The 26,261-nt window shown below is 37.4% G+C and overlaps 1 protein-coding gene across 2 annotated transcripts in view; it reads right to left on the reverse strand.

The window, feature by feature from the left end:
* LOC150083870 (glucose transporter type 1-like) overlaps window positions 1-26,261 on the reverse strand; it is a 433,074-nt gene that overhangs the window by 130,308 nt on the left and 276,505 nt on the right. For both annotated transcript variants that reach the window (XM_090374917.1, XM_090374916.1), the window contains one exon: window positions 420-580. In XM_090374917.1, the coding sequence (XP_090231043.1) occupies window positions 420-580 (161 nt within the window). The remainder of the gene's footprint in view (window positions 1-419; window positions 581-26,261) is intronic.

The raw sequence follows: 26,261 nt of genomic DNA on the forward strand, positions 1-26,261 counted from the left end.
CGCAAGGTTGAGGCTGCAGCATCGAGAAATTCAATGGTCAGCTGGATAGGTGCCTATATCAGGAGGAAACCAAACAAGTAGTTTATTTATTTTTTTTAATTCAAGTAATAAATAAAGAAACAAAACAACTATAAACCAAATAAGATTAAAATAAATTTTGCAGTACAAAATTCAATTAATAAACAAAACCTTTAAAATGCTTATTTGTTTGCTACATTTTGCCTGTTTTTAAACTTAGGGTCACTTCTTTTCTACAAGTATAATAAAGTTTTCACAGTAATCCAATATATATATATATATATATATATATATATATATATATATATATATATATTTTTTTTTTTTTTTTGTATATATATCCAATAGAAAATATAGCAACATGAAGATGATAAAACAAATGGAATTAATTCCCAACTCACCTGCCAAACCTGTTTGCAATTGCTCCCCCACTTATTCCACCCACCATGCCCCCAATGGCAAATATCGACACTGTGATTGACCACACGAGATCCCTGAAATCATCACTAATAATCTTCCCAGTGCGAGAAAAATGTACCTGAGCAATGAACTCCCTTATGACCTATTTGGAGAAACAATTTGATATTTCTTAGTTATAATTCCGCCTTTAACTAGAATTTAGCAAACGGAAAATTTTCAGAGTGTTTGATAAGATTTGGCAAACACTAATCTTATCATACGTACATTTAATTAGAAAGCAGCTACGTACTCATAACTGTCTTTAATTATAATATCCTGTAATTGAATAGTAATGTCACTAGTCATACAAAAACTGTCATGCTGCAGACTTCAACATGACTTCAACAGTTGTGCCTGGGGGTAATTGTGCAGGCAGATATGAAGTTTTTTCTGAGCAGTACAGACAGTCTGCAAGAGTAGCTCATGGTGTCTTGTCAATGACATACAGGAATTTTTCTAGCAGGGATAAGGAAGTGATTATCCCCTTATATAAGGCAATGGTCAGGCCACACCTTGAGTACTGTATACAGGTCTGGAGGCCTCATTTTAAGAAGGATGTAGAGCTGTTGGAACAAGTACAGAGAAGGGCAACAAGATTAGTGAATGGAACAAAGGGTTGCTCTTATGAAGAAAGGCTTTTTATAAATTACAGTGTCTGGAGACTAGGCACCTGCGAGGCGATCTGATTGAGGTGTATAAAGCCTTGAATGATTTGAGAATGATCAATGCTGATGGGATTCTTCCTCTTGCTCAGAATAATCGCCTGAGAGGGCATAAATTCAAATTGAGGAAAGACAGTTGTAGGACAGATGTGCAGAAGTTTGCCTTTAGCAAGCAGGTGGTTGATTGCTGGAACAAACTTCCATCTGTCATTGTAAAAGTTGATAGCTTAAACAGATTCAAAGCAGAACTAGACAAACATTTGGAGCAAGAGAATGGGTGAAATGAGAAGTTTTTTTTTTTTTTTTTGGCTGATGGTGAACATTATGGTGCAAGAAAGCAAGCTATATAAGCTTGCTTTCTTGCATCATGTACCCATGCTAATGCTAGTGTTTCTGATATTTTAATAGAAAAAAATAATAATATTTTTGCAAAGTTATAGTTGAATGAACAGTATATATTAGAGCACAAAAAAAAAAAAAAAAATCTAAGGTCATGTGTGTATACACAAAAGGATTAAATCGTGTATTTTATTATACAAAAATACCATAATAAAATATTTATGAGATAACAATTCCATGAATTATAAAACCTAAATTCACAATCAAAAACATACAATTAAAGAAAAAAACCTCCTTGCTTTGTATTGTTTGGATTAGAATCAAGGTAATTTAGGTCATAAGTCAGTGTATTACATTTCTAAACTGTCTGCTCTAAAAATTGACTCTGACAAGCTAATTGATGACAAAAAAATTGACAGCAAAAAAAAAAAAAATCCAAGAAGATGTATCATGGTACCAAACTAAATTTGTATAATCACACCTGTCTTTCTGCCAATCAGGAACCTCTAAAGATGAACAAGATCTTAAAAAGCTGTATAATAGGAAAACCTGATCTAAGGCAACAAAGCCAATAAATAAATTGTCTGTATCAAGTGGACAAGCTGTCGCTAGATTGTTGGATGAGCAGAAGTAAGTAATTGTTAATCCTCTGTGGCAGCTTAATTGGCAGAATACAGGATTAGAACCCATCTGGGTTCTAATCCTGTCAACAACTGGAGAAGTTTCTAAAGAGGCCAACTACAATTCGATTAAGGATGCAGTCACTCAAGCACAGGGGAGTAAGTGCTCCCTGCAAGTCATTCTGGGGGTTTTTCAGCCTGCACAATATGCATATATGCATGAAAGCACACTTCTACTGACGAAATAAAAAATATATCTCTCTATACATTAAAAGTTTTCCTCCTAGCGATATTTATTTGAGGAAATGGGAAAAGAGGGTGGGGCAATTACATCACTACAAATGCAATTAATTATTGACAACTGCCTCCATAACGTTCACCAAGTTGAATGCACAGGCGTCACTGTCTAATATTTTATGTTCCATTGTAGCATTTTTTTGTATATTAATGAACATTGTATTACATTGTACTGTATTATATATTGAATATTAATAAATTTGTAAATACAGTATGTAGTTTAGTATTTTGTAAATATTTTAAAATTTTTGAGGAGAGTTTGTAAATATTTTATTCCTGCTTTTGGGATGCAACAGTATTCCTCATCCATTATGAAACCCGAAGCAAAAGGCCTTTTCTTAAGTGACCTATGTAAGAGCAGGTAAATAATTACATAGTGATATATATTTGACCTTTAGAATGCCGTGCACTACAAATGCACAGGTAAATAATTACATAGGTCATTTCTTGATTAGATATCAATCATAGTGACAGTGTTTTTTGTCTGGCGGCACCAGGGGTCTCCCCCAACTCCGTGTTTTTACTCTGTAGAATACAATACTGTGAATAAGGCCAGCGTGTGTGTTAGTGTATGTTTTGTGAAGTATGAGTGTGGGTTGTGTTGTTCCTCTGGCCACTTAGCCTGGGGAGAGCCACAGGCCCCCAGGTTTCAGTACAGTGATACCAGTTCACCTGTCTCACTGTACTGAAACCTTTTATTATTACATACCTGAACCCAGTAGTGTATACATAAAATTCTGTATTTATTAGTGTTTATTGCAACTGGCACACATGACTGCCATCTTAATCTCCTTCTAGGCTACATTTTAGCCTATGTGTGGCCATTGTATTAAAAAAATTGCTTATTAATTATGTATGTGGGAAAACAAGTAAATTACCAAATTACAATTGAGAAATAAATATAAAGTATAAGGAGAAAGGGGGGGAGAAAAACGTAGGGGCAAAAAAAAATGGATTTGAACTGAAGAAGGAGAAAACAACCATCTACAGTGTTCTCACACAGCTATCATAACAGTTGCTTTCCTATTCTCCAAATATTTACTTATGTTTATATTTCACTATTCATCACATCCTTTTTTGTATAGAAATAATAATTAATTATGAGTATCTCATACTAATAACTAGTGAACCAATATAGTATCTATCACAACTACAAAACTAGAAAATTCTCCAGGAACTCTTTGCAAAGTTCCATGTTCATACAATGATGGCTCCACTTTCTATGCACTTTACCATACTGGCCGATATTAACGCCACCTGCACTATATGCTGCATACACGCAACATTTAATATTTAAAAATATGGTAACCTTACTTCCAATAAAACTGATATTTAGTTATTTATAGAGAGAATGATTCCGAAAAAGTTAGCTTTTTCTTAAATTTATATTTCTTGTTATAATTTGTGAACTACACTGTTTGCATTCAGCGATATAGCTTTAAAGCAACCGACGTAAATTAAACTCAGTTTACTCCCAGAACTTAAAATTTATGCTTAACATACACCGAAGTGATCTTAGAGCATATACTATACACATAATAATTTATTAATATATTTTAGTTAACGGGTCAGTATTTATAAGCGTGGGCCTTGATGCAAAGTAGTTATTAATTTTTGGCAATCCATTATTTTAGAGTCAGAGTGTCACAGTGTGACTGCGTTGGAACATTTCAGCCCCGACCTATGCCTGAAATCTGCGATTCTAATGAAACAGGTAAATAAAAATATTAAAGGTATTTTTAAAAAAAAAAAAAACTATTTTTTAATTCTTTCTAAATTACAAAAGTACTTCACAAATTCCTAGCATAGAAAGGGCAATTAGAGTGACGGACCCTCATGCTCAAAGAAATATGCGAAATCATTTTTTGAAGAGCTCCAATGATGTGTGACTATGATGTATTACAGTAATGGATTACTTCCTTTTTTTTTTTTTTATGGAACTTAAGTTGAATTTTTTTCTTTCTTTTTTTTCGCTCCTGAACTCATGGTCCTAGTGTACCAGCACCACATCCACTGATCAAGCCGGCCAAAGTGCACCAAAGCTGTAAAAATCTTAACTCAAAAATCTTATATAATTAGGGACATTATGTGGTTGTTGTCCATTAAGATTATTACTATATTTGATACCAGTCTTATACCATGTGATATTTGTAATAATATACTATACGTAATGTATAGTAGTTATTAATAATAACTACTATACATTACGGTGACGTTTCAGGTACCTTACCGATAACTATCATTAGACTATGCCGTTGGGAGAACAAAAATAGAAAGGGTTACAAATTTAAATATATTACAAATTTAATTGCAATTACAATTATTATGTTTAGTAATTATAATAATGACAACTAATCGTAATATTGGCAAGTGTAATTTTTGTAATTGTAATTATTGGTAATTATATTTGCAATATTCAATTTTGTAATCCTTTATTTCTGTTTCCCAAACAGCATGGTCTGATGATGGGTATAGGTAAGATACCTGAAAAGTCACCTTATTGTATAGTACTTTAGGCAAATAGCGTAATAAACTATATTATTAATTTCTTGTGGTATAAGAGCAGTATTAAATATAATTATAATCTTAATCAAAAACCTTAACTTTTTCATTGTTAACAATGAGAGAAAGTCAAAAACATATTTATCAATTATTTTTAAAAAATTCTAAAAGACAAAATGACTACTACAGAAATAGGATGTATGACGGAAATAACAGAATACACTCACGCTTAGAACAGGAGAAAAATGTAGATATAATAGCAGAACTAAAAGAACAGCCCATAATTTAATATACCCAAAAGTTCTAATAACAACGAAAGAAGCCGTTCACAAAACAAAGAATGAAAGGATCCAGAGGCAAAAAATCTTATTCTTCTCCTCCATATTTCCAAACGGCCCCGTGTGATCTTTAATAGCTATACAAGGCTAGCCTGTGGGCTCCCCTGACCCCTTGGGCTTCCCCCTGTGGAAGCTGAACTGGAGGTATGGTAATTTCGCTACTGAAAGGATCTATAATAGAGTTGAATATTATAACCACGCGGAAAGATATCAGTAAGAAAATTAGAGACAAACTGTTAGTACTTGTTAGTATGGCATGCCGTGTGATTTATACAGGAATTTTTCCAGCAGGGATAAGGAGGTGATTATTCCATTGTATAAGGCGATGGTCAGGCCACACCTAGAGTACTGTATACAGGTCTGGAGGCCTCATTTCAAGAAGGATGTAGAGCTGCTGGAACGAGTACAGAGAAGGGCAACAAGATTAGTGAATGGAACAAAGGGGTGCTCTTACGAAGAAAGGCTTAAGTTTTGCAAATTACAGTGTCTGGAGACTAGGCACCAGCGAGGTGATCTGATAGAGGTGTATAAAGCCTTGAATGGTTTAAGCATGCTCAATGCTGATGGGATTCTTCCTCTAGCTCAGAAAAATCACCTGAGAGGGCATAAATTCAAATTGAGGAAAGACAGATATAGGATAGACGTGCGGAAATTTGCCTTTAGCCAGCGGGTGGTTGGTTGGTGGAACAGACTTCCATCCCTTGTGGTGGAGGTTGATAGCCTAAATAAGTTTAAGGCTCAGCTGGACAGGTATTTTGAACGAACAGAGGGGTGAAGTGGAAGTGGGTTTTTTTTTTTTTTTTTTGGCTGATGCTGCATAAGCTTGCTTTCTTGCATCAAATGCCTCTACTAATGCTAATGCTATTTATAAACAACACTCGTACAGTGGCAACATTTTTCTCCTTAGGCAACAAAATTTACTACCACAACCAGACACACTGCAAAGGATTATCTCTGCAGTCTCAGCTTCTACCTTCAAATACTACCTACTAATAGCAATAAATTTCGCTGGAGCCTTCGACAGGCTATGGTGGACAAGTATTCTTTGAAGACATAGGCGAGCAAATATTCCATTAAATTTATAGAAATGCATCCAAAACTACTTATAAAATAGCAAAATTACAATCTCTTCAATGTACCGAAGAATCTCCAGATCTATCTACAGAGTTCGAGAACAGGGGTTCGAGCCCGTGACCACCAAATACGGAGGGTGCGGAAAGGTCAGGGAATGACCACCACATATCCCCGGAGCAATATGGCCTTAGTTGCTAATGCTCCTAAAAACCAAACAACAACATAACATATGGATCTGAGGTCTGGTTTCGCAGGGCAACTCTTTACAACAACAAATGTAAACTGGAAACCACATCCAACACGCCATCCTTCTTGCTATTATAAGTGCATGCTGCACGGTTAGCAACCCAGCCCTTCAGATTCTTGCGGGCATCCTTCCGCTCGATCAGGAGGTTATTCGAAGAGGCCTCCAATCAAGAAATTTATACCTGATGTGAATGCCTTATTTCCCAAGTCTCCAAATTGGTTCTCTCCTAGTCTTTATCCCACCTACCTTATTACAGGACACGGATCAATAAACCACAAACTAACATCCATGGGAATTATTGACAATCCCTACTGTGCATGTGGTGAAATAGAAGACTGGAATCATCTAGTATATGCTGGTGTTCAAAGAAAGTGCATCACCCCTTAAAATTGCAATTGTCATCCGAATAACGTAAGTATATGGCAATATTTTTTTACAGATTGCATCAGATAAGATGCAAACGCACAGGTGATGACCTAATATTGCATCAGCTATTACTTTCAGCTATATAAGCACGCTCTGCAACAGTTGCAGTCATTCCTTGCTTGTGTCATGATGGCGAGTTACGTGCAGTTGACGCCACGAAGAAAGAGTGCTATTGTTGCTTTACGTGAGGAAGAATGTTCTTCCCGTCATATTGCTTACAGAGTGTCTTGTAATCAGTTGACAGTGAGTAGATTTCTTTCCAAACTCAAGAATATTGGTTCTACTGATAGGAAAAAAGGAACCGGACACAAACGAGTCTCTACGCCAAAACAGGACTGCGTTTTGAAGCGCTTATGCCTTAAAAATCGTAAAGCTTCTTCGTCTGAGCTGAAAAGAGAATGGGAAGAACATACAGGAGTGGTAGCAAATGCAGCAAGTAAGAAGACGCCTCTTCAAAAATGAACTTGTAGCCCATCGTCCTAGGAAGAAGCTCCTCCTCACCCAAAAAAAAAAAAAAAAAAAAAAAAAAATGAAAAATGCCCGATTAATTTGGTGTAAGGAGCATGTCAAATGGATCCCGAGCAGTGGAAATCAGTTATTTTCTCGGATGAGAAGAAATTCAACCTGCATGGCACTGATGGGAGACAAACGATTCGCCGTAAACCCGGCAAAGAATACCATCCAGACTATATTGTGTCTACAGTGAAATTCCCTACGAGCCAAATGATATGGGGATACATTTCATATCGGGGAGCAGGTCACCTGCAGTTTATAAAAGCTTCCATAAATGCCGATGGATATCTGGTTATACTGGAAGGCAAATTGCTGCCAACCATTAGATACCATTTCAACCTGCCAAGTAACTGCATCTTTCAGGACGACTCTGCTCCTTGCCATCGGGAGAGAAAAGTGTAAGTAGGCACTTCTGTAGTTACTTTAGCTTCATTTCTGTATTCGAGGTTCGACAGTAACGTGTTTACATTTGTTACAGGTGAAAAAAATGATTGGAAGAACAGTCCATTACAACTATTAGCTGCCCAGGAAACAGCCCAGACCTGAATCCTATAGAGAACTATTGGCATCACGTGGAACCTGCAGTTGCCAGAAAGAAACCAAAGAGCCTTCGTGAACTTCAGGAAGCCATGATTAGTGTTTGGAACCACGAACTATCAGTTGGTTATCGTCAGAAATTGATCTTGTCAATGCCGCGACGGTGTGCTGCTGTCGTCAGGGCCAGAGGCGGTTCAACTAAATATTAGTTTGCACCTGGTGAACTTTTCACTTTGTTTTTCCATTTAAAATGATAAACTGAAGCAAATTGAGGGCTTCGGATAACATTTCAGCCATAATTGTCGCGTTTACCACAACTGTTGTATAAAGGTTGCAAATGCTCATTTTGGAATATTTTGAGAGCACCTGTCAAATATTACTTAGCTTTGCCTTAACTATTTATATTTCTATTTGCGATGCTAGGCATTAATGTAACATACCATCGCGAAAAAAGGCTTAGAAATGTGAAATTCCTAGGTGATGCACTTTCTTTGAACACCAGTGTATACCTGTCAACACTATGAGGACCTCCGCAGCATCCTGTTTACTCGTATACAGGACAACCAAGACAACTCAAGGAAACGAACACTTATTCACCACAGAATAAAACTATGAGTTCGGCAAGTTTGCACAAGCCCTCTTCACAAGACGGAGCACCCTATTGCCAACACAGAATAGGATCACTCCAAACATATGATCCGAACCTAACTGGCCAACTGATCCTAACCTGGATAGGATCAACTGGCCCACAGGATGAAGGTATATCAGGCTTAATGTCGAAGTTTGCAGATGATACAAAGGTTGGCAGGGTTGTTAATGACAGTAATGGCAGTGTGCTACTGCAACAGGATCTAGATAATTTGGGCAGATGGGCTAAGAAGTGGCAACTGAAGTTTAACCTTGACAAATGCAAAGTACTGCATATGGGTAGAAGTAACCCCAGAGAAACGTACCAACCGTGTGGTACTACACTTAAGGTGGTAGAAAATGAAAGACCTGGGAGTAATTGTGCAGTCAGATATGAAGTTTTCTGAGCAATGCAGACAGGCTGCCAGGGCAGGTCATGGGGTTTTGTCAATGATATATAGGAATTTTGCTAGCAGGGAAAAGGAGGTGATTATCGCTCTGTATAAGGCAATGGTCAGGCCACTCCTTGAGTACTGCGTACAGGTCTGGAGGCCTCATTTTAGGAAGGATGTAGATTTACTTGAGCGTGTACAGAGAAGGGCAACAAGATTGGTGAGGGGAATGAAGGGATCCTCTTATCAAGAGAGGCTTAAGTTCTGCAAATTGCAATGGCTGGAGACTAGGCACCTGCGCGGTGATCTGATTGAGGTGTATAAGGCCTTGAATAGGTTCAGCACGCTGAATTCTGATGGGATCCTTCCACTTGTTCAGATTACGAACTTAAGGGGGCACATTCAAATTAAGAAAAGACAGATGTAGATTGGATGTGCGGAAATTTGCCTTTAGCCAGCGGGTGGTTAATTGCTGGAACAAACTTCCATCTGTCGTTCTGGAAGTTGATAGGTTGAATAAATTTAAGGAGGAACTGGACAGGCATTTGGAGGGAATGGTGCGATTTTTTTTTTTTTGGCTGATGCTGCATAAGCTCATACATTTGCTTTCTTGCATCATATGCCACTACTACTACTACAGGCCACCTGATTTGCCAGTGGCAACTTACATGCAGCTCTCTTGCTGTGTCTTATTTATCCTCCTCCCCGTGTTCCCCTTTCACCTGATGGCGCTTATTGCTCCATTGATAACCTGGAGGATGCCTTCGCCCACATCCTCCATATTTCTAATTATACCCTCATTTCCTGCATACACTGACCATCCCCGACTCTTCCCCTTTTTTTTTTTTTTTTTTTTTTGTCTCCGTCCAGGAAGCTCTGGATACCCTAAAGGAGACAAGCCAGAGAATAATGGGCAGCCTGGCTAGCTCCCTAGTGGTGTGTGCAGGCAACGTGGAGTCTCACCAGGGGCCGCAGGGCCCCTGATGGGACTCCACTTTTCTGGCATTTACAGTAGTACTGTTTTTCTTCACAGCGTACATATGGCGCAGATGTGGGAAACCACAGGTGGCGCCTGACCCTAATACTAACTACCCTGAATAGCAATCATAAGGGGGAGGATTTGTATATACAAGGATTAATAAGACCTACATACAAATATTGTATTAAAACAATCAGGGTTATTTTGCAACTGATAAATCTAGATTTACTACATTCTTATATCTAAAGACGTACGTTAATCATTAATTCTATTGTCAATATATTGTCATTATGGCGGCATTGCAAATTTAATGTATAATTACTGTATCTTCCTTGCTGTTCAAAGCTGGGGTTCGGTCAGATGAATCAAAGCCTTCCATCTTCTTTCATTCTCTGCCACTAAATTCTCTAATCTGATCTCTCCATCTTTTCCGGGATTTTCTTCTCAAACATTCTTCTTGGTATTTTGTTCGAGTTCATTCTCTTCATGTGTCCAAACCATCTCAAACGTGATGCAGCCGTCTTTTTCCTCAACATTTCTGTTCCCAAATTCATTCTAATGTGAAGTGACCAGATCCTTAGTATTCCAATGAGGGACATTGAGTGGGGGGAATTTTACAACCCCCTAGAAACAATATACACATATTTAGTATAGGTGCCCCTCACGTTGGACAGAACTTGTGTGATCGAGACCCGCTAATATTCGTAAAATCGGACAAATGCAAACTTATTGTGATTTTCTCTTGTAGAGAATCTGTCTTCATTTTGAATTTAAAACGATGTTTTGAATTTAGACCAAATAAAAATATGATAATAAATATAATGTATAGGATAGTAAGAAATATTAAAATTTTGAAATATTATATTTTAAGTCAGGAAGGTACCCCTCGTGTTACGCTACATGACGAACAGAAGGTTGCGTGAAGGACATGAACTGAGAAAAATAGTTATTAGAAGGGGGAGGGGAACACTTATTAGAAGGGTCATGTTTTTAATCGACTTTCATTTTTGTTTAGTGAAAAAAGGTTGGGTGTTTTTCTGTGAAATAATACTAATAATAAAAATGCATACTTCTTTTAACAATAAAAACAAGATAAATTAAATATTTTTCCGCTGAGTGAATTTTTCTTTAATAATTCTTCATTATTTGCTATTTCTTCATAAAATTCTTCACAAGAATTAACAAAATTGCACTTGAACTTATTTCAGCGTTTCTACGTTCAGTTGTTTTTTTTTGTTGATGTCCACACCCTATTACCGAAAAAACCCTTTCCATTGCACCATTGGTTCCCGGTAAATGTAATGCAATCATGTTTGCCATTAAGTATGGAGGCTATATGTCCAATCCGGGACTGTCCCGCATAATCCGGGACGTCTGGTCACCCTATTCTAATGTTCAATATTTTTATTTTGTCTATTCTAGTTTTAGCTGGCATAGTTCTTACCTTCATTTCATTGCTTGGATTCTGCTGGTATCATTTTTATTCATCCTCCACGTCTCAGCAACATAGGTCAAAATATGCCCTATTTATCAGCTTTTTACACTTCATTGGAACCTCCCTAGGCCATAACATACTGTTACAGAAAGAACTCTGAAATGTCTGATTACTCTAGTTATCAATTTATAAGAGTAATCTGGTTTACTAGAATGCGGAAAAAAAAAAAAAGGTACATTATGCTGTACCTGAAGATAATTTACAACTAAAGTGAGAAGATTACTTAAATTTTCTCGAAAAAAAAATTAAACAAAACAGTGAGCAAGGATATTACGCACTTTGTTCAGCTAGGAAGTTGCCAATATAAATTACTGCACAATATGGCAAATCCTGGATTTTAGACAACGACAGGACAAAAGATCTGGAAATCATTTGGTAATTAAAAAGGATCAAATTCCTTCTGTTTTTACATTTAATTCCACAAGCAGATAAACTCTTTCACCACGTCTGTTCCTCTCCCATTTTCACTTGTTTTAAATGTGTTTTAACGTTGGGTATTCCGTAAACGAGACCTGAGAATAATTCACGCTTTTTTTATTTTTTTATTTAGAAAAATAAATGGATAAATAATTGCTAGCTTTGCGTCTTGGCTCTAAAACTCGCAGAATAAATTAGAGAAGGACGACTTGGCAATAACATTCTCTCTTTCTCAGCTTCCAACCAATTTCTTAAAACGCGAAAAGCATTTGCGCGAATTTTTTTATTTTAGGGATGGAAATTTAATTAAATCTTATTCTTAAGCCTTATTGATTTACTCAGAAATCAGAACTGTCGACTAGCTTACGCAATTCAGTTAACTTACAGAGCTGTCTATTTCCCCTAAGGATTGCAGTTGGAAAAAAGATCAGCTTCTTGTACACGCGTTCTTAAGAAGCAGAAAGGGGGGGGGGGGGGATCGCCTTTTTAGTTATTTACCAAGATCTTGAAAATCAAATCTCCTAGAGAGAGAATATAAGTAAATACAATCATCTCTTAAAATCTTGGATTTGCGCTTCCCAAAATAAAACTGCACTTCTTACGTTGCCATAAATAATAATAAGTATTATTAAAAACCACAGTAAATAAGCACCAATGATTAGAAAGTGTGAATCTCAGTAAATACCTTTACACGCTTATCATTTAAGTTTTAAGATTAAAACGAAATTCAAATTTCTACGTTCTCCCCACACCGGGTGGAAAAAAACCAGAGTTCTATTCCCATTGATGACGTCAACATTTTTAGGGGCCTTTTCTTCGTAGCCGAGTTAGTTAGTCTCAGAGACAAATTTACACAGAACACATGTCGTTTGCAGACATAATATAGTACTGTATACGGGTCAATAAAGCCGTAGCCCAGTGCCACGGTGCATAAGTGCACGTGCCTTTAGTAACCGGGGTTCAAGGCCATAACTGCTGAATGTGGTGCTGCTTGTTGTATTCTCTGTCTTGTGAACTCCTCTGACCGTGTGGTCATCCCGGAATATTAACAGAATATTTATAGTCTAAGTCGCTGATACGCCTAAACCCTACAACAATCTTAGCATCTTGTAGAACCTCGACAATATAGCTGAATTATAATTTTAAACGGTTTCTATAATTCCCACTAGTTACTTCAGTGGTCTGGGTAGCTGAAACCACATTATAATGGGCTTAGGATTTTCAATCGGATTAGATCTGAAGAAATGGTAAATTCGCTACAATTTTGCACTGATAATTCTTACTTTATATTCACATGCAACTATGGTACTGTTTTTTTTTATATGAATTGTCTAAGTAAAATAATATAAAATTAATTAAATTAAAACAGTATGGAGAAAGAATTTCAATGTCACTACATTCGTCTTCTTTTCTTTTTACTGAATGCATTAGTCGAGAAAAAATAGTCGAGAAAAATAAAGCAACAAATATTCGTATTTTCACAATATGCGTATTTTGATGTTGAATTTACTTAAATACATTTTCTTTGTCTGTCATTTCATAATTTATAGAAACATAATGGTGGATAAACATAAGTAATGTGAAACTTCTTCGACCATTATTGCTCTTGACAGTAGGCTTTCAGGGGGTAGGGGTTAATATTATTACAAACAATTAACCTGATAACTAACTTTTGATTAAGCACTTGAGAGTCCAACTATTTAATTAGACTTCGTTTAAGCTGCGGCATTAGTATGAGTAACTTACCCAATGTTACATTTCCGAGACTGAAGTCTCAACTGTTTCCAGTATTTCAATTAGAATCAGCACAGTAGGTACATGTTAAACGTGGAAAACCCAGATCTCTAGAAAATCAGAAGATGGACCTCAAGCTTCAACAAAATCGATTACGCTAATTTCCAGTTTACTGAAGGAAAAACATAACACACAGTGGATTCAGAAAAACGAAAAAATTTTAATAAGGGGCTTCGTCCATCGAAAGTGCAATGCGTACATACGAGGAGTGACAATAAAGTTTCCAGACTGATGCAATAAAAACAAAGTGAAGGGGTTGAAAAAAGGTTTTATTTTTATACAAAGTAAGCACCACTTGATTGAATTCACTTATTACACCGTTTTAAAAGTTTCTGAAAAGAGTCAGCGAACGAGTCCAGACGGTTGCGTTTTTCTTTATGTCCTCAACGTTTTAAAATTTATTTCCTTTCAGAGCAGTTTTCACCTTGAAAAAGAGGTAGCACTTCGCTGGTGCTAAATCGGAGGAGTAGGGTGGATGTTTGATCTGTACAATGTCATGTTTCGTCAAACTTCTTCACAATAAGTGCGGAATCAGTAGAGGCATTGTCGTAGGACAAGAATCAGCTGCCTTTCTCTCAAAATTGCAGCCCGAGAAATGAGCTTCAATAGTCTTTAAGAACCCATACGTACAACGCAGAATTGACTGTCTCCCCTTCAGGTACAAATTCCTTGTGTGAATGAAAAGGTGTGAATTACACCCTGTATGCCAGAAAACATGATCAGCATTGTCTTGAACCTGGACTTCTGTAAATGAAACTTGAGCTGTGGTGATGATTTTGAAGTCCACTGACGCTTAGTCTGGCGCTTCTTCTGTTTGTCGTGCTGAAAAACCCAACACTCATCTCCAGTGAAAATACAGCCCAGGAAATTAGGAGTATCTTAACAAGTCTGGATGAAATCTTCCCATGAGGCTGGCTGTGCGGCACAAATTTTGAACTGTCCTCCCTTTTCCCCAAATCTTCATGCAGAATTTGAAGAATCGTCTCGTTCTTCATATCTAACCCATCAGCCATCATTCTAACACACCGGTACGATTTAACGTTTTTAATATTTCATACGTTTCTCTTTCAGATTTTCCAAGTTTAAAACAAAATTTGATATTCGTTCGTTGCTCCATTGCAAAATCGCGTTAATGCCACTAACAAAATTGGTTGTTACTTTCAACCTGTCAGCTTACTAGACAATCTCTCTACCACCACCTGTTGGAGGACGTTTGAACTACAACACACCACTTCCGTTTATTCTCAAACCCATAAAACATTACCCCAACAGTACTAGCCCGAAATTTTGTTTGCCACACCTCATAGATTTTCTTTATGTTCACAGGTAAGAACCATAGGTGCACCGACGCAGGAAGCTGAAGAGATTCCTTCAAAAACATTGTTTTATATCTGTACTGTTATGTATTGACGCTTGTAAAAGATACTGTGAAATGTACGAGTCTCTCCACCCCTCCGCCAAAGAAAGTTTCTCATCCGTTCCACTCTCTCTCTCAGAAAATATTATTATTGTATTCAACCGCAGCCTTATCCGATGGTATCAAAAAGGGCGAAAAAGAAAAAAATTAGATGAACTAATAATTAAACAAAAGTAATGATGAACAAGTATGCCACGGAAAGGGAAATAATGATTGAAGGAGCAGTAATTGAAAAGGTGGAGTCATATACTTATCTGGGACAAGTTATTAGCTGTAATAATGATAAATGGCTGGAAGTCAAGAGAAGAATAAATTTTGGATGGATAGCATTCAGAAAATATAGTCACATACTGAAGAGCAATATCCCAGTTTGTCTGAAACGTAAAATAATGAATCAATGTATACTCCCCACCATGACTTATGGAAGTGAAACTTGGGCACTCACCAAAAGAATGGAAGAAAAGATGAGAACTACACAGCGAAGAATGGAACGAATTATATTGGGAATCAGACTGTTAGATAAGAAGAGAAACACATGGATTAGGCAGCAAACTCAAGTAGTAGTAGTGGCATGTGATGCAAGAAAGCAAATGTATGACCTTATGCAGCATCAGCCAAAAAAAAAAAAAAAAAAAAACACCATTCCCTCCAAATGCCTGTCCAGTTCCTCCTTAAATTTATTCAATCTATCAACTTCCACAACGACAGATGGAAGTTTGTTCCAGCAATTAACCACCCGCTGGCTAAAGGAAAATTTCCGCACATCTATTCTACATCTGTCTTTTCTTAATTTGAATTTATGCCCCCTTAGATTCGTAATCTGAACAAGTGGAAGGATCCCATCAGAATTCAGCGTGTTCAACCCATTCAAGGCCTTATATACCTCAATCAGATCACCGCGCAGGTGCTTAGTCTCCAGCCACTGCAATTTGCAGCACTTAAGCCTCTTGGTAAGAGGATCCCTTCATTCCCCTCACCAATCTTGTTGCCCTTCTCTGTACACGCTCAAGTAAATCTACATCCTTCCTAAAATGAGGCCTCCAGACCTGTACGCAGTACTCAAGCCGTGGCCTGACCATTGCCTTATACAGAGGGATAATCACCTCCTTTTCCCTACTAGCAAAATTCCTATATATCATTGACAAAACCCCATGACCTGCCCTGGCAGCCTGTCTGCATTGCTCAGAAAACTTCATATCTGCCTGCACAATTACTCCCAGGTCTTTTTCATTTTCTACCACCTTAAGTGTGGTACGTTTCTCTGGGGTTACTTCTACCCATATGTAGTACTTTGCATTTGTCAAGGTTAAACTTCAGTTGCCACTTCTTAGCCCATCTGCCCAAATTATCTAGATCCTGTTGCAGTAGCATACTGCCATTACTGTCATTAACAACCCTGCCAACCTTTGTATCATCTGCAAACTTCGACATTAAGCCTGATATACCTTCATCAATATCATTGATAAATATACAAAACAACAGTGGACCTAACACCGAACCCTGTGGGACTCCACTAATAACATTAGTCCAAGAAGAGCAGCACCCATTGATTACCACCCTCTGTCTTCTAGCACTTAACCATCCTTTTATCCATTGTAGCAACTTACCCTTAATACCATACTGCTCCAATTTATACAATAGTCTTCCATGCGCAACAGTGTCAAAAGCTTTCCTGAAATCCAAATATATGATATCAAAATTATTTTTCGCATCCAGTTCCTTTGTAACCACATCATAATATCCTATCAAATTTGTCAGACAAGACTTTCCCTTAACAAACCCATGCTGTGTCTGAATTATTGCTGCAGTCTTGTCTAGATGATCCTGCAATGCATCTTTAACCAGCGACTCCATTATTTTACCCGGAACAGAAGTTAAACTAACTGGTCTGTAATTTCTCGTGTCACCCTTCGATCCCCCTTTGTGAATTGGGGATACATTTGCACATCTCCAGTCCGTGGGAACCTCCCCTGAGTCCAAGGATGCTCTCATAATTATGGCTAAGGGTTTGCTTAGTTGCTTTGCCGTCTCCTTTAATATAACTGGATAGATCCCATCCACTCCAGGTGCTTTTCTTACGTTTAACTTCAACAATTTCTCTTCCACTTTGCTCTCGGTTATTACAAAATCATTAAGTATCTTGCTACAATTTGATAACCTTCTGCCATTTTCAAACCGTAATAATTCTTCACGTGTGAATGTAGATGCAAAATACTCATTCAGTTTGTTTGCTATCTGAGCAGGATCATCAACAGTCGAACCATCGATGTCAAGTGGACCGATCAGATTCATCCCCTTCCTTTTAGAGTTTATATAAGTAAAGAAATCCTTGCTGTTTTTCTTAGCATCTTTTGCCAAGGATTTCTCGTAATCTGCCTTCACCTGCCGAACCTCCTTTGTGACCTGATTACAGATTAACTTATATCTGCCATATGCTTCTGAGTCGCTTGATAATTTATATGCATCCCATGCATTTTTCTTCTCTGTTACGACATTCTTATCAAAACTAAAGAACTAAAATGGTCTTGGGCAGGACACATAGCTCGAAGACATGATGACAGACGGACTAAGAAAATAACAGAATTGTACCCAAGAGGAGCTAGAAGAAAACCTGGAAGACAAAGGCGGAGATGGATAGATGAAATTCATGAGTTTTTGGGTAGTAAATGGATGGCCAGTGCTCAAAACAGAAGGAACTGGAAAGTGCTGGAGAGGCCTTCATCCTGCAGTGGATTGAAAATGGCTGATCATGATGATGATGAATAATTAAAATAAACGAATGACAACAGTGAAGTGATAGATTCCATACCAGGGTAATATCTTCCTTTGTTTCTTCTTATCACAACTGTCATCAAAAATAATTCCCAGTAGGGATATGTTTCAGGTCACAAACTGTTATTTACATATCAAGTTATGTGAGTGGTAGCACACCTTGTAGAAAAGGCTCGGGTTCGAATCTCGTCAATGAATGACACTAAGAACTTTTATGGGGGTGGTTTCCCCCCACTCTGTGGCTGAGGTAGTTGGTCTCAGGCGTGAAAGCAAGGTTCTTTGCTTCGAAGCTTGTTTTTCGTCTAGGAAACAAACAAATCGACCACAGAACACAAATTTTATGGACATTATACATATGTGCAGATGTGTTGGTTCTCGGGTAGCATTAAATGACTTTTTTCTTTTTTTAAATACAGTATTAGGTTAAACAGGCAAATTTTATCCTCCGTCCTTGGTAGGATGACAAAGCAGACGTCCAAAGCTTATATTTCGTATGTCTCAATAACATATGTGAAAACATGGATGGGTAAGCACTTAACTACTCAGCCTACCGGCAAATCCGTCCCAACGCTTATTGTCAAACTTTTTTTTTTTTTTTTTTTTAATAAAAGAAAAAAGAGTATATACGTTCTATATATACTAATGCTCATTTTTGGTTATAATATAGCCAAGTATTTTATTAGAAGTAATTCTTTTATAGGAAACGGCTAGATGAACTTGCAATTTTATAAAAAAATTGCATCAGCATTCCAATATGTTGGCAGAAAAGATTTTTACTTCGTAAATGAAGCTCAAACCAAAAAGGGAGGGGGAGGGAGAATCATTACATAGACGTCACATAATGAGTGCCTTCATTTAGCTGCACGTGCAGCGGGGTCGATTTATAGGGATCACTAGAAACAAGCGATAACAACTGCATGGCAAATGTACCGACGCTTTCCCCCCAGTTCTTACCCAGATCTGGTCCTGGCTACAATAAGCTAATCAGTTTTCTCGTTTCAAAGCCAGTCATATTCCCATGGTAACGAACAACGGACAGAGCACAAGATGGTGCACTTCATCAACCAGTTCTTTGAATAAAAACTGGAGAAAAGACTCGATTACGTGTACATAATATCCCATTCAATAATCATTTTCATCCAAATGAGCTACGATAGTAAACGAGAAATATTTAAAAAGGGACCACAGCTGCACGTTGGAATCGATTGGTATCGTTGAAGTACTTAGGTCTATAATTTACTGATTTAATAGTTCAATAAAATTGCCATACTGTTAATGATGCACACCGAATACTGGATGCGAAGATTATTTGTTGAATATTAAGATAAGCGTCCACTAAGACTTATTGTTTTAAAATAAAATAAAAATCACGTATATATTAATTAATTATTAAATTAAACTAGTAATATTAATTTTAGAATAAAAAATAATTGTAACAATTAATTATATTTATTTTATAACCGACAATTACAACCGTTAGGGGACACTAGTTTCATACTATTCGATGTTCGAGTATGTGTTGAAATGTAGTATTAAAAAATCTCTCTCTCTCTCTCTCTCTCTCTCTCTCTCTCCAAAAAAAGAAGATTCTTGTCGTTTAAAGTGAGTATTACAAAGAACTGAAACATTTCTGTCGAATATTTGTGGCACGAACACTCAGGAATTAAATCGATAGAAAATTCTGCACTTACTTAAAAAGATGGTGTAATTATACCCTCTTGTGTGTCGACTTTCTTCGATTCACTTAAGTAGAACTCTAATTATCCTTGGTTATTATGCAAGTCACAGAAGTATTTCTGTAGCCGTGTCTTCCATATAATTTCTCATTGAAATATGATTTATTTGAATTTAAGCGAAAAGAAATTCAACAAATTTTCGCAATGTTTGCAAAGAGAATTTTAAATTAGCATCAAGTAGACTTTGATTTTTGCCGATAGGGGCGCACTATGCATATTAGCTACCGCGCTCCATTCAATTTTTATTATATATTCAACTAAGCTTTTAAAATTTTCTCGGTAGAATTTATTCTGATATTTGACAATGGTAATGCCATTAAGACTTACTTCTTACATACAAAAATCTTGTTGCAAAAAATTAATATGATAAAAAATGGAATATGATAATTCGACTCGAATTTTTCCCAAATATTCATCTTCCGTGTTTGCTAAATGAATATTTTAGAAAATTTAAGTGCAATGGATATGGGAGTAAGGAGAAAGAAAGAAAGACAGGAGAACTTGCATTAAGTAATGGAAAAGTTGAATTCAAATGTCAGATAGGGAAGTGAGTGATGGGCTACTTAATGGTTGCAAAATAAGTACTTGCCAATTATTGGGGATATGTCACTACTAGCAGCCACTCTTTGCCACAGCAATTGTATTTCAATCTGTCAGCGAAACATTTCACACGTTTGAAGCTTCTAAGAAGAAGAAGGTTTTTATTCTTCCTTCTTTTTTTTTTCTGGTTTATTTATTATTATTATTTATGCCAGTGCCAATATCGAAAAATTTCTAATTCGAAATTAACTGACGTTACAGATTCAATTTGAACATTATTTGAAAATGTTTCTGGGACTCAGCTCTAGATCTGTCATTATTAGGGGCGTATATGACCCTGGTCACTATGAATTTCCTTTTGCATTTGATTAAGTGCCGTGTTAAGCGCCAAAGCAACTAAGGCTATGCAGCGTCAGTATATTGTCTAAATTGCATGTATTCTGTGGTCGATGTGCCATTTGCTGGACAAAAAACCCCAAATTAACTCAACCCCATTATGAAAAAAAGCCTCTCTCCTCTCACTGTGGATTTAGCTCCTTGTGATTTTTTTGTCTCCTTGTAAGGTCATATTTTCAACGAGTGAAGCAATTGTTCAAAATGAGACACGGAGACTATTCAGAATTTTGAAAGAAGCCATCAGCAGTAGCAGAAGCGTTAAAATCGGCGTAGTCTCCTTAGCTATTTAGACTGAGAAGACTACTTTGAAGGGGATCAATCTATTTGAATAACTAGTAAGGTTCATTTTTCAAACAGTTCAGTCCCAGAACTTTTTAATCACATCTCGTATGTGAAGCTGTTGTAAATTTACATAACAGTCATCTGCTAAGGGCTGAACTGTAATTGAAATATTTCCGGAAATATTAAATACTGAAACGGCAAGGAAGGTTAAGAGCCCGTAGGGAAAAGTGTTGGGAGGGAAGAGTCACTTCTGCGAATAATCGAACATCAAGACCGAGATCGAAGATTGTGTTCTTAATTCTATCGAAGTAATCTAACCTCATGGTTTAATTAAAATGTTCTCAAGAATGGATAGAAAAATTGCTTTTGGCTTTAAAAGACAATTGATTCTGGAGTAAGGAAATACATTGCCTGAAAGTTGATAAGAAATCGGTAATGCCACCTAATAACTAGGTAGTAATGACTATTTGAATTAGTTATAATAAGATGGAGATCAATTAAACACAGTCGTTCCCCATATCTATGTCTAATTAATTGGATCCGGTTTAATTTAAAAGTTTAATTTTGGACGACTGCAAGAGAACACAGAAGTGTCACACCAAAGTACTAAAGAACCATTAAAAGTAAAAGGTGAAGTTAAAGGACAGGCTAGCTGCAGAAACGATCTAAGAATCAAGCCAAAATAGCACACACGGAACAACAAACAACGAACAAAGGCAATGGCCATCAAATCAGCCCCAACGCTGAGTTTATCCCTCGTGAAGCGAACCTGAATTGTCGATGGAAATTATTCGCCATTGCCACAGGGTAGCGTTTAAAACACGCCTCTTTCCACTAAATCATTTAATCTGGGGTCTCGGCCATTGTACTCATGCACGCTTCAAAATGTACCTCGTGCGTTTACAGCGAGCCATTATCTGATGCATCCAACTACGTTATCTCCCTGAAGAATGTCGACTAGCGAGTGCCTGCAAGGAAAGATACGCTAATTAAACTTGGAATTAAATTATCATTTCAACCAGGCAGTTTTCGAAAGGGGGCAATGCACATGGGTTACTGTAACTCTCGATAGGTCGAAACGCGAACAGTTTCTGGTCGCTAGTCTATAAAAGAAGGATACTCTGAGCAAAAGGTCGGGAATTTGTAATCAATGCAGCAAGCAGTTTTATTAACCGTTTATTATTAGCGATTTTAATGCTGTGTATGTGCGCGTGTTCCTTTCAATGACGCAGGGGGAAGGGAAAGAAGAAAAGAGAAGTACTCTTGCATTTCCTATCAAATAATTACCGTTGTCAGTAATCGGCTTTTAATTGGATTCAGCTTCACCTTGTTCAACAGCAAGCCAACTGCAAGAGATTTGCTGTAATATCCCCAGGCTCCCAAAGAAGTTGTCACTGTAAGCAGATCGTTCCCAATTTCGTATAGCTTACGTATACAATGGTGAATTGACTATAAAACCCACAGTTGACGAATTTTTTTATAAAATTTTTCTCTAAATAAACTACCATTTAAAAAATCCACGTGGTGTTAGCGTGATTATTTATAGAGAAAAATTTCAAACGGAACATCATTTCCTCATTTCATTAGATTTAGGATTTTCAAACTTAAGTTGGAATGTCTAAACTTATTTTGGCTATTCGAATGCAAAGTTATATCCACTTTCCTCTGGCCCTATTTTATATTTATGTTTTAAATTATTTAAATATATATTTACGGGTACTAGATACGAGAGGATGTTGAAAAAGTTTCTACCCTCTCATAGAAGGAATTCTGAAGAGTTGTCCAAACTTTAGTGATTAAGTTAATTTTTAATCTTTAGTTATTAATTTTTAACATAGTCCCACACAACAAGTCAACACGCTTTCTGCCATGATCATCTAGGTTTCTTAACCGACTCAAATAAAATTCTGATTTTCACTCAAACCACTTGTAGACTGCATCCATCATAGAGTTGTCACTGTCGAATTTCTGTTCTTTCAAGTAATTTTTTAGATTTGGAAAGAGAAAATAGTCCGATGGAGTAAGTAGGGCGGACACTGCAATAGCTCGAACCCACAGTAACGCAGTGTTGCACGAGTCACAAATGCTGTATGTGCTGATGCATTGTCTTGATGCAAAATTACTCCTTTGGATAATTTCTTGTGCCTCTTAAGCTTCAGTTCCTCGCGGAAACATCTCAGTAGATTAGAATAATACTCGGCATTGATAGTGGCACTTCGTTCAAGGAAATTAACCATGGTCACTCCTGCATCCCAGAATATGGATGCCATGGCTTTCCCAGCCAAGTTCTGCACTCGAAATTTTTTAGGAGGGGAAGAAGAGGAATGTTTTCTACTGTTTCGATTTTTTTTTTTTTTTTTTTTTTGTTTGTTTCATAGGGTTGAAATGATGCATCCATGTTTCGTCCATACTGACATACCGCCCCCTAAAACAGTTTCATTAGCTTGAAAATGCTGCACAATCTCAAGGCAACACCTCACTCTCTCCCGCTTCTGATCTGTATTCAGTGTTTTAAGGACCCACCTCGAAGAAACCTTCATTCCTAAAACATTCATGCACTCGCTCATGAGAGACGTTGAATGTCTCGATGTGCTGCAATGTTATTCTGCGGTCTTGCATGATCAGGTCATGAATGGCAACCACATTTGCACGTGTCGACACGGTAACAGGCTTCTCACTGCGGAGTGCGTCGTCCACGCTTAAATTCTGCAAACCAGTTAATTTAACCGTGGCGTATGACGAGCAAGATTCCCCTCATGTTTGCTGCATATCTTCGTAACCAGCAAACATAAAAGCAAGAGTAGTCAGGTGTGAGGATGCATAAGTACACGGGCTTTGAGTGACCACAGTTCATTCTCGCGTGACTGCTAAATGCAGTTATGTTTCTTGTATTCTGTCTATCTTGTGAGCTCCTCTGACCGTGTGGTCATCCTGGAGTATAAATAGATTTTTTTTTTTTTTTTTTTGTCAGAAAAGTAGATTTAAGATGGATGGTCAGTGCCAATTATGTGGCCTGTTTTGAATTAATGAATCCTGGCGTCAGAAGGTTAGTAGAAGCTGTCTTAAACAACTTGCCGAATGAATCGATACTCCACCCTTCCCTCTTTGAAACATACTCTGATGCTCACACAGCAAACAGCAGTTAGCTGCAAGCATACCAGACGTAGGTGTCTGGTATGCTTGCAGCTAGCAGACCTGTGTTGTTCATCGCATCCACCTATTAAAGTTGTTCACCGAAAGGTCAGTTTGTTTGTTTGTTCCTAACCTATTTGCACCAGTAAAATGATCTGCAATTGCAAGTTTGTGCGTAATTTAATCAAATTTTAAGTAAATGAATGAAATATGGGTGATAACATGAAAACAGCTGGAGGATCTGGGAAGACTGATAAAGCGTTGTTGAATAGGAGTAGGGGGCGAGACAACTGTAAAACATTGGAAAAAAATGGTACAACGGAATTTAAGTTCTCGTAACAATTTAAAGAAACAAAAATATTAGTGATAGTAGACGATGCATTATGACTGTGGTTTATGCAAGACAGACAGCACGGAACTATAATCAGTGTACCCATAAAAGCAGCATCAAAGAAAAGGCCTTTGTGTTACATCAAAGGGTTGATGGTGCAGAAAATTTTACAGCAAGTGATGGATGGCTTGGACGTTAAAAAAAAAACAAAAAAAACTGTCATGGTATTCGTGCATTGAGTATTAGCGGAGAGAGATTATCGCTGGTCATTCCGCTGCTCAAAAATTTACAGAAGATCTAACATTATTTATCAAAAAAAAAAAAATTGGAAAATAACTGTACAATATGGACGAAAAAAAAAAAAAAAGGTCTAAATTATAAGATATTACCTATAAAAACAATTGCCTGTAGAATCAGGATACAAAGAAATTCAAGCAGAAACTCAAGGTCACTGCATGGAGACAACTAGAACTCACAAATTGCTCCCTTTTTTGTTGATTGTAAATCAATTAACCGTAGAGTTTTAAAAATAAAAGTTGTTGGCCTTTACCGGTTTACTACCATTCACAAAAATGGATTCTCCATTCAAAGAATGTGTGTGTTTTGTTTTTTTCGTGAATTCATACCTTCTTTAAAGAAATCGAAGAAAATAAGCTTAAAAGCGCTATTCTCTTTTTGAATAACAGTCCTCCACATTCAAGTTCTGAGGAACTTGATACATTTCTCCACATCGTTGTTGTTGTTGTAGTAGAGTTTTAGGAACGTCGGCGACTAAAGCCATATTGCTCCGTATATAGATATTGTCTGATGGACGAAAAAGCAGAGTTTCTGAGACACCATCCTACTCTCGCTAACTGAGCTACCTAATGAAAAAGGCCCATAAAAATTCCTCACGTCATCGACAGACTAACTCAGATATTTTCCACACGGTGTAGGAAGGACGGCGATGCTACCAACTGTGCTACCCACGAGGGCATTCCTCCACATGAACCTCCACACTTCAATTCTGGGGAGAATTAGAATATGGAGGTTCATGTGAAGGAATCCTCACGAACCTCCACATTCTGCCGAACGTAAATATCTTTGATCCAGCCTTTACCCATAAAAAAGTAAAGTGCAGCCATTATCAACCCACTGCAGGATGGAGGCCTCCTCAACAATTCATGCCGAGGGAAATGGACCATAATCTGCCACGCTGGTCCAGTACGGATTGGCAGATCGACCGTATTCAGCAGTCAGGGGCTCGAACCCCGGTCTACTCAAAGAGCGTGTGCTACAAAGAGCGGAGGCATAGGCTGGATCAAATTGCCAACGACGCCATGTAAGCGAAAGCTTTAGAGTTCATTTCGAAAAAATATATACAAATAAAAGACACGAATCGTTAAGAATTATCAACGTCAAACACGTGTTTACAATATTATTATTATCAGCCATGCGCAGGATATCATCATCAGGATATCAGGGTTTGCCAAGCCCATACTCACCAGATGTGAGCCCCTGGGGTTGACATGCCCTCGTGGTAGCACAGTTGGTAGAATCGCCATCCTCCGCACACCGTGTGGAAAAGACCAGAGTTCGAATCCCGTCGATGACATGAGGAATTTTTTATGGGCCTTTTTCACAATGCGGCTGAGTTAGTCGGACTCAGCCGAGGGTAACATGGTTTTTTCTCCCGGAAACTCGGGTTTTTCGTTCAGCAAATGGCAAATCGACCACAGAACACCTGCAACTTACATACAGAATATACGGAGCAATATGGCCTTAGTTGCCGATGCTCCTAAAACTCTAACAACCAAACCCTATTACAATATAACAATAGCATGGAACGAAATTGTAAATTCAAATATTACTAAATCTTGGAGAAAACTGTCCTGAGGTTGACAACGCTAATGAATGAAGAATACAGTTTATTAACTAAT

Source organism: Mastigoproctus giganteus, chromosome 6, assembly GCF_048544385.1.
Source record: "Mastigoproctus giganteus isolate SK-2022 chromosome 6, ASM4854438v1, whole genome shotgun sequence".
In the NCBI taxonomy this organism is placed as follows: Eukaryota; Metazoa; Arthropoda; class Arachnida; order Uropygi; family Thelyphonidae; genus Mastigoproctus; species Mastigoproctus giganteus.